At 43.9% G+C, this 18,550-nt stretch overlaps 1 protein-coding gene across 1 annotated transcript in view; it reads left to right on the top strand.

Moving 5' to 3' along the window:
- LOC144688768 (receptor-type tyrosine-protein phosphatase delta-like) overlaps window positions 1–18,550 on the top strand; it is a 455,185-nt gene that overhangs the window by 127,132 nt on the left and 309,503 nt on the right. The window contains exon 2 of the mRNA XM_078555681.1: window positions 6,337–6,506. Coding sequence (XP_078411807.1) covers window positions 6,422–6,506 — 85 coding nt within the window. The 5' untranslated portion in view covers window positions 6,337–6,421. The remainder of the gene's footprint in view (window positions 1–6,336; window positions 6,507–18,550) is intronic.

Below are 18,550 nucleotides of genomic sequence, written 5' to 3'. Positions count from 1 at the left end.
GCTTGCTGCTATTGCTTAAAGGCACATACAACAGAGTATAAGGATCTTTACTTGGCATCTGCTATACCTGACCTGGGAGTGTCTTGGCGTTGGGAAGAATTCTGTTCCTTAGCACTAACATCCCTCTGCTGTGTGCAAGGGATAATTTCCAGGGAGGCACTGTGGCACAGGGGGCATGACAGTCAGGCAGTGATAAATGAAGGCAGAGAGCGAAGCAGACTCATTATCCAGTTGAAATACATTCAACCTTAATTTTCTTTCATTTTAGGGCACAACACAGTTTGAAATGGAAGTCAGACATTCCAGAAGGTTGTAAATTCCCATGTTTTCTCACAGTGCACATTTAACAGGCTTTAACCTTGGACTATGCAGTCTGGTTTGTTTGTGCTTCAGTTTTTATAGTATGTGACCAGTAATGCTGTGAATGCAGCAAGCCGAACACAATGATTACATTCTGTAATTGTTTCTGATTTTGGGCAATTTTTCTTCCGAGCGTCCTCAAAACATGATTCATTAATCCGTGAGGCATTGTGGCCTTGTGTCGAAAAGACATCACTTGTATTTATACAACATCTTTCAAGATCTCAGCACATCCCAAGGCGATTACTGCCAATGAAATACTTTTGAAGTCACTGTTGTAGTGTAGGAAATGCGGCAGTCATTGTAAGGGTTAACTATTAACCAAGACACCAGGGGAACACCCCTTCGCTCCTTAGGTTAGTGCCTTGGGATCTTTTATGCCCACCTTGTTAAGTCCATGAATCATATATTGAGGGACGGATGAACCTGAAGCCAGTCTTTTCCTTAAGACAGGTTTATTTCTAAGATCACAGAGTAAAGAAGGGGTGGGGAACCTACTGGCCGTGGGTCAGGTCCGGCCCATTGCTCAATTTCAGGCTGCCTGCAACAAGATTTCTAAAAATATAGACTGATGACAGTAGCGCCTTCAAAATAGCATTTATCATCATCGTTGCAAATTTGCTTTGGATAAAAGCGTCAGCTAAATTACCATAATAATATTTAACAAGATAATATTCAAATTCAGCCATCGCATTAATACAGCGGGTGAGTTGAACGTTTCTGTATTCTGTCTTAAAAAATAGCTAAATGAAGTTGATTTTTATGTGTGTGTGTATGGCCCGCAACTGATTTTGTCTGTGCTTGAATGGCCTGTGATAAGAAAAATTTTCCCCACCTGTGGAGTAGACACATATTCCTTTAGTTCCCCTGAGCACCCAGTGTGAACTGGTTTTTATACTCTTGCAATGATTCCCTTATCCTTTCCCATATGGGGGCAGCTGCTCTTAATTACCACCTTAAAGCTTGTACTCTATTGCAGCACAGTTTCAACATTAACACTCCTGAGAGGGAAAACACTTACCTTGGTTTAATGCCACGTCAGAATGACAGCACCCCAACAGTGCAGCACTCCCTCAGTACTGCACTGGAACATCAGCCTAGATTTTTGGATCAAGTGGAACTTGAATCTTCTGACTCTTGAGACAAGAGTGCTCCCAACCTAGCCATGGCTGACACCTTAAAGCATGTTAAAGTTTTGTTGACTCAATTTTTGATATGTAGCTTAGCTCCAATTTCAAGTCAGTTTAGAGAAAGAGGGACTCAATGAATACATAGTACATGAGAGGATGGAGGAGAGGCGAGGGTCACATTTATCTTTTGGAATACTGGAATCTATCGCCTTTTAAATTTCCCTTCTTTAAGATAGCTATATTTATAGCTGTTGGAGAATCTCAGCAGAAAAATTCCCTGGATGGGCTGGCAGCCTCATGCCATTGAAAGGGTGATTGCATTTATATTGCATCTTATCACATCTCTCAGAAAATGACAAAGTGCCTCATATATAATCAATTACTTTGAAGTGCACTGACAGTAAAACAAAGCAGTCATTTTGCACACAGCAAGCAGCCGTAGGATGAAAGTTGAGATGTTTTTGTTGGTGGCGTGGTTAAAGAGGCAGGAGGTTTGGCTAGGACACTGGAAGAAATTCCTGCTCTTTTGCAAACTCTGCAACTGTACCTTTAACATCTGCCTGAGTCACAGGTGCAGTCAGTTTAACCACATCCAAAGTATGGCACCTCTGAGCACTCCCTCAGTACTGCCCGGGATTGTCAGAGTAGGTCGTGGTTTGAGGCTTAGGTCTTGGATTGAGGCTTTAGCCACAATCTTCTGACTCAGAGGTAAGAATGCTACGAAACCATTCCTGTCGGAATATGGCCACCAAGCGACAGTCAGAATAAAACCTCTAGCAGCGATAATGAAATGACAGAAAAAATAAGTAATTATTTTGCTTCATTATTTTTCAGGGAGACAGATCAGGAGGATGTGACATCATAAAATAAGTTTAAAAAGGATATGTCCACATTTAAAATGTAGGGAGGAATGATATTTAATACATGTATCTAACTCATAGAGGATTGAAACCCCTGGTCTGGATGGATTGCAAATCTGCGACTTTTTTAAGAATCTGAAGAGATAGCAGAGACACATTTCATAATTTGTTAGAAAAATTTGTGTCAGAGAACTGCTGATGTTATACCTGTTTTTAAGAAGGGAGACAGAACATGCCCAGAAACTATAGACCACTCAGCTTCACGTTGGTGGAAGATAATGGAATCCCTACTAAAGGAGAATTTTTAAACAAACCTAGAAATCAGAAATGTAATGTCAGATTGGATTTCAAAGGTGGGAGAGCCTTGCTTGACTGACCTCGTTGAATTCTTTTAAGAGATAACTGAGAGCGTACACAACAGTAAGGTAGTCAAGGGTAAGGGTAATATATCTCAATTTCCAAAAGGCCTTTGTTGATGAATAAGATTAAAGCATGTGGAGTCAGGGGACAAGTAGCAGAATAGATAGCTAGCTGGCTTCAAGACAGAAAGTAAAGAATAAGGGTAGAGGAATCAGAGTGGCAGAGAGTTAGAACTGGAGTCCCAGAAGGGCCAGTGCTCGATTAACAATTTAAACTTAGGAGTCAAAAGCACCATTTCTAAATTTACAGATGGTACCAAATTGGTGGGAGGGTGGGGTAGGGTATACAGAGGTCAACAACAAATTACAAGAAGACATTGATAAACTTGCTGAGTAGGCATATAACTGGCCAAAAAAATCAGTATGGACAAGTGTGAAATATTACATTTTTGTTAAGAGATCACTTAAATAAGCATTTAAATGGAGTAAAGGAGAAAATGAATCTGGGAATACATATGCACAAATCACTTCAAGTTGTGACGCAGCTCAATAAGGCAATAACAAAAACAAATTGAGCACTAAGTATTTATTTCTAGAGGGATAGAATTGAAAAGTAGAGAAGTTATTCTAAACTTGTATCAAAAGTTGATTTGATCACATTTAGAATATTGTGTACAATTGCGGTCACCGTATTATAAAAAGGATATAGAGGCACTGGAAAGAGTGCAAAGAAATAACTACAAGGTTATAGCTCTCAGGAAAGAATGAGCAAGATGGGTCTCTCTTTCTTGAAAAAAGCAAGTTGAAAGGTGACCAAATAGAGGTCTTTAATATTGTGAAATGTTTTGATAATAGTAGACTTAGAGTGCATTTCCATTTGTAAGGAAGAGCAAAACTAGAGACCATAAATGTAAGATTCATTTATTCATCTGCAGGCAGGTCCTTGGCTCATTGCGTGCTGATGCTTGATCCTAAGCTGTTTACCAGGCAGTTCTTGTCAGTGGTGGTTTGTTATTGCTTCCCACTCTCAGGGAAGGGTGAGGGGCAGGTCCAAACAGGAATTGAACCTGCACTGGTGTTATTCTGAACCACACGCTAGCTATCTAGCCAACTGAGATATCTGCACCTCTCCACCCACCCCACCTCCCCCAATACAAGAGAGTCACCAAGATATCAAATAGAGAATCCTGAAGAAGCTTCTTTACCCAAAGTGGTGGTAATGTGGAACTCACTACCATCGAGAGAAGCTGAGGCAAATAGCATAGACGCATTTAATGGGAAGCTAGATAAGCATGTGAGAGAGAAAGGAATAGAGAGTTGTGCTGTTAGAGTTAGATGAGGAATGTAGGAACATAGGACATAGGAGCAGTGTAGGCTATTTGGTCCATCGAGCCTGCTCTGCCATTCAAACAGATCATGGTTGATCATCTACCTCTACACCAGTTTTCCCCACTATCCCCATATCCCTGGATGTCATTAGTATCCAGAAATCTATCAATTTCTGTCTTGAACATGCTCAATGATTGAGCTTCCACAGCCCTCTGCGATAGAGAATTCCAAAGATTCACCACCCTCTGAGTGAAGAAATTCCTCCTCATCTCAGTCTTAAATGGCCTGCCCTTACTCTGAGGCTGTGTCCTCTGGTTCTAGACTCACCAGCCAGGGGAAAATCCTATCCACATCTACCCTGTCACGCCCTGTAAGAATTTTGTAAGTTTCAATGAGATCACCTTGCATTCTTTGAAACTCTAGAGAATACAGGCTCAGTTTCCTCAATCCCTTCTCATAAGACAATCTCACCATCCCAGGAAGACGAGGAGAGACTCAATTGGAGCATAAACACCGACATGGACTGGTTGGGCCAAACAGTGATTCTGTACTGTCTATTCTGTATAATTCTCTGTAAAACTCTCCTCACAATTCATTACTTAGAAACTATTTCCTCACATGGGGGAATCAAGACTATGGAGATATATTCTTAAAGTAGCTATTTAGCTGGAAATTGGGAAGCAGTTTAGTGGAAATCTGGAATTCTCTGCCCCAAAAGAGATGTGGAGCCGAAGTAGGTAAATGGAGTTGAGGTGCAGATCAGCCATGATGTAAATGAATGATGGAGCAGGTTCTTGTGGCTGAATATTCCATTGCCTCATTTACCCACGTTTGGCAGTTGCACCAAATATTGATAAGCGTGTGACCACAGGAGTCTGTCCAGACTTCTACTTGGGAAGGTTGTTATTATTAGATTTTAGTCATTATTGTGATGGGAGGATAGATGACAATGAAAGATTCTGGACCTGAATCTGAAACTGTGCTGAATCAGCCAGATTATTTATCTATCCATTCACTGAATGGATACGATTCTTCATTTTGACCTCATGAGTAACCGCAAAGATGGTCAAAGGAGAGAGCTGGCAACCTGTGTTTAGCGTTTTTTATTCATGTAGTTATGGTTAAACCATTCAATCGGCCATTATTCTTTGTTGGCTTTTATTCAATGTGACTGGTGTGTTCTACACAGAAGCCAACTGTCTCTCTTACAAGCTGTAATGGAAAAATATTAGAAATTATATCTCACAATTGAATTAGAGGAAAGGATTTATAGAACCCGAAGTTTTTATAGAACAGGCTCCTTCTCATATCAGCTGCAGTATTAACCTTACTATGCGATTTCTATTGATCCTGTCTCAGGCAGTTGCTTACCAGATGTGAATATAGTTGTTTTCAGGAAGGATGCCACAGCTTTGCATATTCTTTCCCCCTCACCCATCAGAAGGTGCAGACTCATGTTATGTCACAGGTCCAAAAATGGTGCTTTCCCCCTTTCCACCCTTCCAAGTGCCCAATCTTCATGTTCATACCCAGTGAGTGATGGGAATAGGGGGTGTCACAGTTGAGCCCTAATCCTTCATCAGGAACCATCTGCACACGTGCTTTTTCCATCGGAAATTACTGGATAGGGAGCATGAGCCCTATTGACATTCGTTATGCACCGAGTATCAAACCTGAGGCCTTTTTTTATTTGGCTCAATGCCCCAATGTAGAAGTGTTTTATTTCAAAGGAAAATGTGACTTTTCTTGGGGAAGGAATGGTCAGTTCTCTGCTGGACTCCAAACCCCTACCGATTGCCCAGGCACAGAGTATAGCAATCTGAGCAAATAAAATTTTTTTGTATTCTGGAAAAGCGCTGAACTCCCTTAACCCTGCACCAGTCATGTGTCTCTAAACATCTTGCTCAGAATAATAGCCCTTACTGTGCCAATGTTGTACATGCATGTTATACCCAAGACTTGTGTGAGGGATGATGGCAATTTAATGTCACATTATTGAGACTTTTGTTCTGTAGGCCCTTGTCCACTAGAAAGTGGGTGGACTCTGTCAAAATTCCTTTCACTTAGGACTCTTACAGCTGGGAGAGTAAGGGGCCATTAGCAAGGACTAGATTTGGTCCCAGCTCCCTGAATTGAAAGGCCAACACCTGGAGTACAGTGCCACTTGGCCCCAATCAGTTTAAATTGAAAAACAATATCCCATTGGATAAAATCAAGACTTTTAATGGGCACTTTGGCCTAAAACGTGCACAATTTAAATCTTAATTTTTTTTTTTTCCTTCTGTTCTCTCTTTCCAGACTTGAAGTGAATCCTAACTGAAGACGACTGTTACGCTGGTACAGGCCTCGGCTTCCAGGCCAGTGTTAAAGGTCATTGCCAAGGATGCTGTTACCAAGTTACTTGATGATGCCTCCGGTTGTCTTTGCAATGGCCTTGTCCTTGGTGCTGGCTGACTCCACTATTCAAGGTAAGCTTTTCCTATTTGTTGAAACTTGTGGTGATACCACTCCAAGCGATCAACAGGGCGATGTAGAAAGAAAAAAGACGTGGCTGAATATCACCATCACAATCAATTATCATCTTGTCTTTTCAAAGCGTGATAAGCGTGTCTCATATCTATTTATTCCAATTCTAATTGAATGGTGAAACTGGCTCAAGGAACTGAATGGCCTACTCCTCCTGTTCCTGTGTTCCCTGCTTTCTTCCTTTGAGGGTTCTGATTCTTGTTGACGTAAGGATCCATGGGTGCTATCTGCCATCCTGGCTCTCACCCTGGCGAGATCAGCCGACAGCTCAACTGAGAATCAAAGCCAGTGACTTCTGGTCTGTGTGGCGTAATCCTACACTGGGCACTATCTTCACCTACTAGCTCATCAAACACATTTTTGCGGGATTTGCCAATTGCGGAGCAAGGCGACTTGCCTTTAACCTTTGCTCAAAGCCGAAAAATGACGCCCTAACTTGGTGTCAAAACAACACACTGCCTTGAAGAAATGGAGACATAGCCCTACTTGCTCAGACTGGGATCCAGTGACTGGATCCTCCTTGCTATGACTGAAACTCTCAAAGTTTCCCTCAAGTTAACTTAGCTAACTTATAGTTATTTGGTAATACAGAACTTGAGTATTGCTGAAAAAGAGACTTTTTTTGTTGAAACTTTTCATATTGCACTCATCAGGACAATTTGCAAGAAAATACCAATGTCAGGGAAAACGGCATATTTATACTGTATGAGAAGAGAGTGCTGATTGGTTGGCAAGTGGACCTTGATAGAGGCTTTGCCATGGATAATACACCAGTGGATGGTGACTAATAGTTAACTGCCAAACATTATTTGATATTTGAACTAGGCAGCTTGACTCTGGTCAAGACATTGCCCTGGGGAATGTACCAGTGAATGGCTGTCAATTATTTTGTTTAGATGAAACAGGCACAATGTGTGTCCATGTTCTTTCTGTCTGCAAAGAACAGGGCCATGTCTATTAATATATGTAGCTTCCAGTAGCTTCTCATAGAGTATAAACATGCTGTTTCCCCTGTCATTGGTGTTTTCTTGTGAATGATATTTTCTTGCAAATTGGCCTGATGAGTGCAAGATGAAAAGCTTCGACAAAAAAGCTTTTTCTTTCCAGCAATAGCTAAGTTAGATAAATTTCTCACTTTTTTCCCATCATTTTGCTGTTCTTTTATCTTTGTTTGCTTGGCTTGGGAGCTCTACATCTGGGTGCATAGTTTGCTTGCAGATGGCCTGATGGTTTTAAAATCCCTCCTCTTCCCCCCACCACCCCAACTCCCAGGAGTAAGTTTGCCAACCTTGCCAGATTGCCTTGGACTCTACCGTGATTCAAGATTCATCTCCAGGGGCCAGATTTTGGCAACAAAGATGGGTAGCTCGAATTAGAAAATTTCCCGTCTCGCTGAACCCACCCCATACCCTGATATGCGCAATTTTAGCTTGGGAGATTGGGGGGGGTGGGGGGGCGTGCGCTGTGGGTAGGTGCGAGGTAGAGTTGTGCCCCAGAAGCATATCGTAGGTGGCCATGGGGTTGGGTGAGTGCTGAGGCTGTTTTCGAAGTTGTTAGCCCTCAACCCTCACACCCTCTCACCTCCGCACACACATCCCCTTTCCAAGCCATTCATACCCTCCATGCCAACTCATTGCAGCTCATGACCCCACCACCCCACCATGACCCCTCATACTCTCCATGCCACTTCCATAGGCACTCACCCAGTATTCACCATGGGCAGACCTTATAGGCCATGTGGAGGTGAAAAGCAAATAAACTTCTAACAATCTAGTACAGCTCTCACTCCTACACAGTTTGGGTTCCACCAGGGCCACTCAGCTCCTGACCTCGTTACAACCTTGGTTCAAACATGGACAAAAGAGCAGAACTCCAGAGGTGAGGTGAGAGTGACTGTCCTTGACATAAAGTCATCAGTTGACCGAGTGCGGCATCAAGATGCCCTAGCAAATCTGGAGTGAATGGGAATTGGGGAAAAACTCTCCGCTGGTTGGAGTCAAATCAAGCACAAAGGAAGATGGTTGTGGTTGTTGGAGGTTAATCATCTCAATTCCAGGACATCATTATAGGAGTTCCTCAGAGTAGTGTCCTCGGCCCAATCATCTTCAGCTGCTTCATCAAGGACCTTCCTTCCCTCACAAAGTCAGAAATGGGGATGTTCGCTGATGATTGCACAATGTTCAGCACCACTAGGGACTCCACATATACTGAAGCAGCCCATGTCCAAATGCAGCAAGACCTGGACAATATCCAGGCTTGGGCTGACAAGTGGCAATTAACATTCATGCCACACAAGTGTCAGGCAATGAATATCTCTAACAAGAGAAAATCTAATAATCGCCCCATGGCATTCAATGGCATTACAATCGCTGAATCCCCCCACTATCAAGATCCTGGGGGTTACCATTGACTAGAAACTGAACTGGACTAGCCATATAAATACTATGGCTACAAGAGCAGGTCAGAGACTAGGAAGCCGACAACAATCTCCTGCCTCCCCAAACCCTGTCCGACATCTACAAGGCACAAGTCAGGACTGTAATGGAATACTCTCCACTTGCCTGGATGAGTGCTGCTCCAACAACATTCAAGAAGCTTGACACCATCCAGGACAAAGCAGCCTGCTTGATTGGCACCTCATCCACAAACATTCACTCTCTCCACCACCAATGAACAGTGGCAGCAGTGTGTATCATCTACAAGATGCACTGCAGGAACTCACCAAGCCTCCTTAGACAGCACCTTCCAAACCCACGATGAACTACCATCTAGAAGGAAAGAGCAGCAGATACATGGGAACACCACCACCTTGAAGTTCCCCTCCAAGCCACTCACCATCCTGACTTGGAAATATATCACCATTCCTTCACTGTCGCTGGGTCAAAATCCTGGAACTCCCTCCCTAACAGCGCTATGGGTGTACCTACACCACATGGACTTCAGCGGTTCAAGAAGGCTGCTCATCATCACTTTTTCTCAAGTGTAATTAAGGATGGGCAATAAAGCTGGCCCAGCCAGTGATGCCCACATCCCGTGAATGAATAAAAAAAACACTCGATAGTGAAAAAGCTCCCAGTTATAAAACCCATTCAAAGCTTTTAAATCTCCTCAAGTAGTTAATTTCTTATAAAAATGAGGAAACATCTATTCAGACCCTACATCAAAGACAGCTAATCCTTTAACAGCCTCTTTAAGTTGTCAACCAAACCGTGAACTGAGGTGAGATAATAGTAGCTTTTGAAACTCAGCCAAACACTCAATGAAATAATGTTAGCTCCTGGGGTTATGGCTGAAACTGCACAACCATGTGCTATCTTGTTTTTTAACCTATGTCTGTCAATCAAAGTGGTCTAACAGGGTTTTTTTTAACTCTTGACAGCCTGGGCCTGTTTTTTTTTAAAGTTTGAAGAGTGGGGCATTTAAAAAACTTCAGATCATGTCATTATACAGACCTTATCCTGCCTTTAAGAGCATTTAGGTCGACTACATCAATCCATGACTGTGGATCAAGGCCCTTGCCACAGTCAAAATGGGGTCAATTTGAAGTTAGCACTAAGTTCAAAGGGTTTGCTGAGTTTGGGTTTCCCTTCTGTGTGAATCATGCCCCACCCCTTCCCCTGCCAGAAAAAATTGGTTGGGAATGGGATGCCCATTTCCACATCTGAGTCCCACTTACCATTTTTAAAGGTCCGTAGAGACTTCGTGTGCTGATTCAAGTCACTTGTAGCCCCCGTTCTTCTGCTCCAGATACAATTGAACAACTGAGCATCTGCCAGTGCTTGAATCTGGGACTTTCCAAAATGTGAGGGGGTTGGTGAGGGGGCTGGTGGTGAAATACTGGGTGGAATCTTGTGCCTTTCTCCCATGGTGAGTTTGGTGGTGGAGAGGAGTAGGTGGGTGGGGACCCTGCCACCTTCCCTCCTTCACCCAATTAGCTTTGTGGTAGGAAGGCCTGTGGATGCCTTCCCGCATCACTGCCAGTTGAAGCTTTTAAGTGGACAATTAATACCCTCTTAAGGGACTCATCCCACTGCCCCTGATATTATCCCAGTGGTGGGTGGGGGCTTGCCATGCGAGAAGCATGACAAGCAAACCCTTGCGTGGGTGCTTGCTGACTCCAGGAAGGGGCCCTCATTCTAAGGCACTCTGTCTGATCGAGGGACCTGGTATTGGGAAAGGGGGACCCACTGAGAACCACTTCCCTACCCTAACTGCAGAACCCCCTCCCCCACCCCTCCTTCCCCTGTGACCTCCACCTTGCAATCCCCCTCTCACCATCATTCACCTTTGGCCTGAGACGATCCTAGGCCTTGGGTGGGCGTCATACCTGCAGCAGCTGCAGCCTATCTGGCGATGCTACTGTTCAATAGAGCTTCTGGCTTCTGATTGGCTGGCAGTTCTCAGCAGGTGAGAATTCCATCCCTGGGGAAAGCCTGCCACTGGCCTGTTAAGTGCCTGAGTGGAAGAAGATGCAGCGGACGTCTCGAAGCGAGGCAAGGCGTGGTTCTCACTGACTGTCCAGCTGGCAGCTGAGATCCCCTTCACTTCCACAAGATCCCACCCGCCATGTTTCCAATGGCACAGGTGCCATTCACCTGGCCGCCGCACTTTTACACCAATTTATTCTTGGTGCTGTGGACAGAAAAATGTAAGGATGGTGCTGAAGGTGTTGCATGACAAGTGACATTTTGATGGATTTCATGAGTGTGAAACACCCCAGTGGACTCCCAGCATCCCAGAATCCATGGTATTTGATGCATGTGTCGTAGGATTTATGACCGGTTCAGTATCCTGCATTTCTGGTTCAGTGAATGAAGCATACCATGGAATGAGGTTCCGGCAATATTGATTTATTAACCATGCCCATGAGCTTTGCCTGATTGCTTTTGGTATTTAGAGAGACATTTCCCAGTACTCTGAATTAGCTGCAGATTTTATTCCTGCGTTGAGTTTGCCTTGATTTTCCCAGGACACTGTATGGCTCAGGGATGGGTAAACGGTGGGTGTGGATGTCCAGGGTGCCACACTGGATGAGGGTAACGTTCTCACATTCGTGATTGTGTGTTTGTATGTAAAAGTATATACACCTTGATCTGCATTTGACATACAGTCGTCTGACATGAAGACCGTCAGCCTTTTTCACCAAATCACAGAATTGTTACAGTGCATAAGGAGGCCATTCAGCCCATCATGTTTGCACCGACCCTCCGAATAAACATCTCACCCAGTGCTATTCTCCTGCCTTCTCCCTGTAACTCTACAGATGCTTTTCCTTTTAAATAATCAGCTAATCCCCTTTTGAATGCCTCAATTGCACCTGCTTCCACCACTCCACTCTCAGGCAGTTCATTCCAGACCCAAACCACTCACTGTGTGAAAAAGTTTTTTCTCATATCGCTTTTGCTTCTTTTGCCAATTATTTTAAATCTGTGCTCTCTCGTTCTCGATCCTTCCACCAGTGGGAACAGTTTACTCTGTCCAAGCCCCTCGTGATTTTGAACGCCTCCATCAAATCTCCTCTCGGGCTTCCTCTCTCCAAAGAAAAGAACCCCAGCTTCCCCATTCTATCCACGTAACTGAAGTTTCTCATCCTTGGAACCATTCTGATAAACAATTTTTAAACACACCTATGTTATAACGTTCTTTATTCTGCAGTACTGGCTTTTTTTTTTGCCTGCCAGGCACAATGGGCCAGTATGCTGACCAAATGCTGGGCTATAGTCCAACCCTGAATACTGGAATGGAAGTCTCTTTCCTCAGCTACCACAAAAGGTCCAAATTAAAATCGCTTTGAGCGGACTTCACCCAGTTCTTAGCAGCTGACATTCCGTGACACAAAGCTGCCTAAAGTTTGTCGCTAGTTTGGCATCAATATCAGGATCTGAAGGGGAGAACAATGGTTCGGAATTTGACAGGATGAAAGAGAGGAAGGCTGGGGGGGAGAGGCGGTTTGATGGATGAGCAGAGCTGAGTGAGATTGTAGGAAAAATGCACCGATTCCTGGCAGGAAAGGGACCGGGGTTGGAAACCGGCCTATAACACAGTAATGCTGATTCTCTGACCTGTTTGCATCTCTTATGGCTTCCCGTGGGAGGGTGGGATTGATAAAATTGACACCTGTTGCAAATTTGCTGACTAACAAAGAGGGGCCTCTTGCATCAAATTACAAGAATGAAGAATGTGGAAACTGGCACGTATGGAGTATCCCGTTTCCAACGCGGTCTTGTCCACAGTACCTGTCAAGCGTAATTGTGGTCAGAACATACTGTACTTTTTCTTCCGTGACCTCGCGGCTAGCCACAGGAGATAGGGTTTCTTTTGTATTGATGAGGGAGCTCAGGGATTCCATCCTTCCTTTTCAGCTTCTTAAATTGCTTTCAAAACGCTCCAGAGCACATCCCCTTCCTGACAGCTGCTAAGTTTGTTTTAGTTATTGACGGGGACTGCGCCAAATGTGACTGATAACTCTTCATGCTGTTCCTTTCTAGATATAAAAAAAATCAATCCAATTCTTCCTCGCTCCCCTCACCCCAACCTGGTATTCTTCTTTTACTTCTATTCCTGAAGATGTTGATTTTCTCCACTGCAGCTCTATGGGTGATGAATGCTGTCAGTGCCTCATCCACGTGCAGGCTTTGATGGTAGCTCCCAACAGGATAATCAGCTCCACACTCGATACATCAGCACAGCTGAGTAACCGTAAGAGTGGGAACCCTGGCTGATCTTCCCTTAGCAGGAGAGTTAGGGCTAATAGCGCTACCCAGGCTTTTTATCCAGCATTCTATTGCATCTCAAACATTTCAAAGCCCCTTTACCCAGTAAATTACCTGAAGTGCTATTCAGGTGTATGCAGCAGCCATTGTTTGTGCACAGTGAGATCCCACATAGGGGGGGAGAGAAAGTAGTTGGGGGGGTTGTTGGTCAGAACACTTGCTCCCTTCTTTGAGTGGCATGCCATAAATTATTTTTACCAACCGCCTGAATAGGACCTCTGTTCACTGCCTCAACTGAAGGTAGACACCTCGAAAGGCCCTCCCATGCCATTGCAGCAAGGTTAAGATGGAGAGCTCTGCAGGGAATTCTTGTAGCCTGACTGAAAACATGCACCACGAGGTGATGCTTGTACAGAGATAATAACACTAACCTGGCAAGTCATTTTACTGAATATTTCTGTGGAGTGGAAACATACTAAGAGTCTCAGGGGGCTTATTCCATTGATGTTTAATCTCCTGTACTGATTAATTCAGTACAGCAGGGTCTGTACTGAATTGTGTATTTCTAGATCCTCCTGATTTTGCCCCGCCTTAGCTCTGCACCCTCCTTCACCCGATATCTATAGTGTCAGCACTAGTTCAGGGGTAGCACTCTCTTAAGTCAGATGGTGTGGGTTCAAGTCTTTTGACACATTTGTAATTCTCTGAAAGCTGGAGTAGATAAACCTCTGAAATGCAAGCACCGTTAAACCAGCCCTGGTGGGATCATCAGTCATCTTTGCAAAAGTGTGAGGCCTAACTTGTGTCACCTCTTACAACTTCTAATTAAGTAAATTAAACCAGGATAAAGAACGGAGAAGTCAATCTTGAGTAATTCCACAAGTTTCTCAAAGAGGATGCAGGAATCATTGAAGCATCAACTGATCAAAACCGAATGGGCAGATTCACTTCCCCTGTGTTATGGAATGAATTAAAACTGCAAGTAGCTTCTCGGTGGTATAGTAGTGAAATCTCTGAAGCAGGAAGGGTGCAGGTTTCTCTCCAGTCTGTGATGTTACCTAATCTGACCCTTGGTGACAACTGGGCCTCAACGGTGCACCACTGCTTGAAACCAGCTAATTTGGGGAAGAGACAGACAGAGCTGTCAGGGTGCTTGCAGTTTGGCATCTCTTGCGAGGGGTGCGTGGTCCTTGAGTGAGAAGGTTCTGGCCTTGCTGTCCCCTACCCCCACACACCTCTTAGTGTCCAAGTTGACACATGAATAACAGCCCATTGAACAAGTACCCAGAGCACCATGGGATTGCAATCCAGCAAGAAACCAATGTTGGCAAGAAGGAAGGGTTGAGGGGAAGAGAAAATATGTGAGGCTTTTTTTTTTTAGAGATGCCGTATTAACAATTTGGATGTAGGATATTTTGAGAAAAGGAAAAGGCCATTTTTATGCCTAGCAAGTTAGACTGAACCCGACTCCATCTATCTGCCTCTTCTGCTTCCCCCTTGAAGAAAAACAGTTAATTGTCTGTAGAAGCCGTTAGGGAAGGTTTGGGAGGGAGTCTGTAGCTCAGCTAGAAATAATGTGTCCTGTAAGGAGGTATCCAATAAGGATATAGATGGTGAAGGAAGTGAAAATGAGGTTGAGAGGGTGGCTACTCAGTTGTGATGGTGGCACACTTCAACCGCATGGAGCTTTGCAACACAAGCATCTCACAAACTACCCTCTATTCATTAACAAAATGTGAGCATCTCTGGCAAGGCCAACATTTATTGCCCTTCCCTAATTACCCATGAGACGGTGGTAGTGAGTCACTTCTTGAACCACTGCAAAAGAAAAAAAGATTTGCATTTATATAGCGCTTTTCTTGGCCACTGAATTAATCAAAGTGCTTTAGAGTCAGTTACGTACTTTTTTGAAGTGTGGTCACTGTTGTAATGTAGGAAAAGCAGCAGCCTATACGCACGCTTTAAACTCCCACAAACATTAATGTAATGATGACCAGATAATCTGCTTCTGTGATGTTGATTGAGGGATAAATTGTGGCCAGGACATCAGGGAGAACTTCCCTGCTGTTCTTCAAAATAGTGCCATGGGATATTTCCATCTACCCAAGCAGGCAGATAGTTCATGTGGTGTATGTACTCCCACAGATCTGTCAGGTAGAAGGTTCTAGAATTTTGACCCAACCACAATGAAGGACCAGTGATATATTTCCAAGTCAGGATGGCATGTGACTTGGAGCAAAACATAAGAAATAGGAGCAGTAGTAAGCCATTCAGTCCTTCGAGCCTGCTCCACCATTCACTACGATGCTGGCTGATCTTCTATCTGATTCCACTTTCCCTTTGATTCCATTAGTATCCAAAAACCTATTTATCTCTGTCTTGAATATGCTCAGCAACTGAGTATGCACAGCTATCTAGGTAGAATTCCAAAGATTCACAACCCTTTAAGTGAGAAAATTGCTCCTCATCTCAGCCCTAAATGGCTGACCTCATACTCTGAGAATGTGACCCCAAGCCCTAGACTCCCCAGCCTGGGAAAATATCCCCCCAGCATCTATCACATCACGCCTCTCAAGAAATTTATGTTTCTATATGATCACCTCTCATTCTTCTAAACTCTAGGGAATATAAACTTAATCTACCCAATCTATCCTCATGGGACAGTCCCTTATTCCAGGGTCTTTTTAGTGAACCTTTGTGGCATGCCCTCCAGGGCAAGTATATCCTCCTTTAGGTAAGGAGACCAAAACTCTACTCTAGATGTGGCCTCACTAAGGCCAGATATTATTGCATTAAGACTTCTTTATTCGTACATTCCAATCCTTTTGCTATAAAGGCCAACATATCATTTGCTTTCCTGATTGCTTGCTCACTTACATATTAACTTTCTGTGATTCATGTACAAGGATACCAAGCTCCCTCAGAATACAAACACTTCCTGACGTCATTTACAAAATATTCTGCTTTTCTGTTTTTCCTACCAAAGTAGATAACTTCACACTTCTCCACATTTTATCCCATCTGTCATGTTCTTCCTCACTCTGTAGGGTTGCCAACTCTGGCTGAAGCTATTCCGGGAGGCATCGGTGGAAGTGAGCAGGTGAATTCCTTCACGGGGCCAATTTCTCACCCACCCCCCCCAGCTTACTTCCCTTGGCCACTCTTCCAGATTCAGTGTTTTTTGACATTTATTTCTCTTTTTTTGGTTTCTCTTTTCTCTCCCTTCAACAACCATCTCAGGGTCTTTTAAATGTTTAATTCTGGCATTTAACACCAGTTGTGTTCGGCATCCCAAGATTACAAGAAAACAAATAAACCACTCAGCATTAAAAAACGGAGACACTCCTGTCCACTGTCTCTTTGGGGCTAAAGTCACGCGCTCGAACCTTAATGACTGCTACAGGCAGAAGAAAGGCCCAGGGTTTGAGCAGGGCCTAGTCATCATTTCACACTTTGTCGCTGCCATTTCACCGTGGCCCTAGCGCCCAGCAAGTTGAACATTTTTTCAACAAAATGAATGTGACTTCACAAACAAAAAGTTGCTAAATCAGCAGCTTCGCCAATTACAATCTTAAGACATGTGACTCTTTTAGGCCTTTTTAATCGATGCAAATTTTCTAGCCCAGCAGCAGCACTCCCTCTTACCTCGGGACTCGGGTCTTTCTTTCAGCTGCATGTAAACCTTCCTAGGCTGGTTACTGGTGGTATGGATTTTCCAGGCAGCGGCAGTTGAAAGTTCAGACAGTTGCCCTTCATTCAATCCCTCGCTCCTTTACCTCCCAGCTCGTTATTAGCCCTCTTGGTCTCTCTCGAGGTTGACTCGAGGCTCAGACAGTGCCGGTGGTCAAAAAACAGGGGCAGTATGTGTGCGTGGTCATGTCAGTTACATTCTTTTGCATCACACTGCACCTGCGCGGCTGCTGAGAATGCAGTCATCACCATTCAGGAATAGATTGCGGCCAGGGACAACAACTTACAAAACGGAATCATAGAATTATTGTTTTAAAATCTCCCAAGTTGCTTTTAATAGCAGCTGGGAGACCGATGGCGAATCCGGTAGTCCCCTGGCCATTTCGGTTGGATTGACAACCTATCACTTTCAGCCTTTTTGTCTCTCCTAACTTTGTACCATCAATGAACTTGAATACATGACACTCAATCCCCTCATGGAGGGATGAAAGGGTTAGAATGTGCAAACAGATGATCTCCTTGCCCAAGAAGTCACGTTTGGCTGTTCAAAGGCTGGAGAGGCTGTGGAACAAGATGGATTTTGATGCTGATCTGTGTTTGACACTTTATGACTGAGTTATTTAGATTATTCTGAAACTTTGAGACAAAGCTTTCTTATACCCTCGGGAATCATCTCTGTCCATGAACAAATACACTAAATTTAGCTGAAGCAAACCTTTTTGGCATAAATTTAATGTAAGATTCCTCATCCATCATTCCTCACAGCCCACGCTTTGTGTTATAGTATATAGTCTCAGTATAACTGCCTGTTTCGTGTTGGATTTATGAGAAACCGTCAGTGAGCTAGAGATTGACAGGAGTATATGAATGCAAAAGCATAGGCTGGTTAGTTACAATAAAAACAGCTCACATTCATATAGAATCTTTAAAATTTGATAAGTTCCTATATATTTCACAGAAATCAAGGAAATGGTTACTATACCATGGTGGGAGATGTTAGGAGGGAGATTGAAAGTCGCAGTCAGAAACTGACTTGAGAAGAATTCTAAATGAGGAGCAAGAGGTAGAGATGCTAATTACTTCAGGGAAAATTATCCAGAGAGTAGGGCTCAGGTGACTGAACACTCTGCCACAGTGAAGATAAGGCAGTCTCAGGGTCGGTGAAGGATTTCAAAAATCCTGACTCAAAGAACTTGAAGAACAGGGGGAAGAGTGGCTGTTAGGTTGGGCAAGACCATGGAGTGGTTTAAAGACACAGTCAAAGATGAGGAATTCAAACTTAACGTGTTAAAGATATTGGCCCGGATTTTCCAGCCCCTTGGTGGCGGGAGCTGCCGCGGGAGATTCAGTGGCCTGGCCAAAATCCCATTGAGTTTCCGCGGGACTAGACAATCCTGGTGGCGGGCGGGGCCAGACAATCCCACCCATTGGCTGATCTCAGTTGTGGGGGAAGCAGTTGAATTCAGCACTCCCTGGGGTAGAGAGGGCCAGTGAGGGTTGATCTGGGCTTGGCTGCGATGCCTTCTGTGGTCAAAACAATGGATATTTACACTCAGACAAGGTGGCAGGGTGTTGCAGTCTTG

The sequence above is a fragment of the Cetorhinus maximus genome, chromosome 13 (assembly GCF_964194155.1).
Source record: "Cetorhinus maximus chromosome 13, sCetMax3.hap1.1, whole genome shotgun sequence".
NCBI lineage: Eukaryota > Metazoa > Chordata > Chondrichthyes > Lamniformes > Cetorhinidae > Cetorhinus > Cetorhinus maximus.
This window is presented reverse-complemented; position numbering and strand designations above follow the sequence as displayed.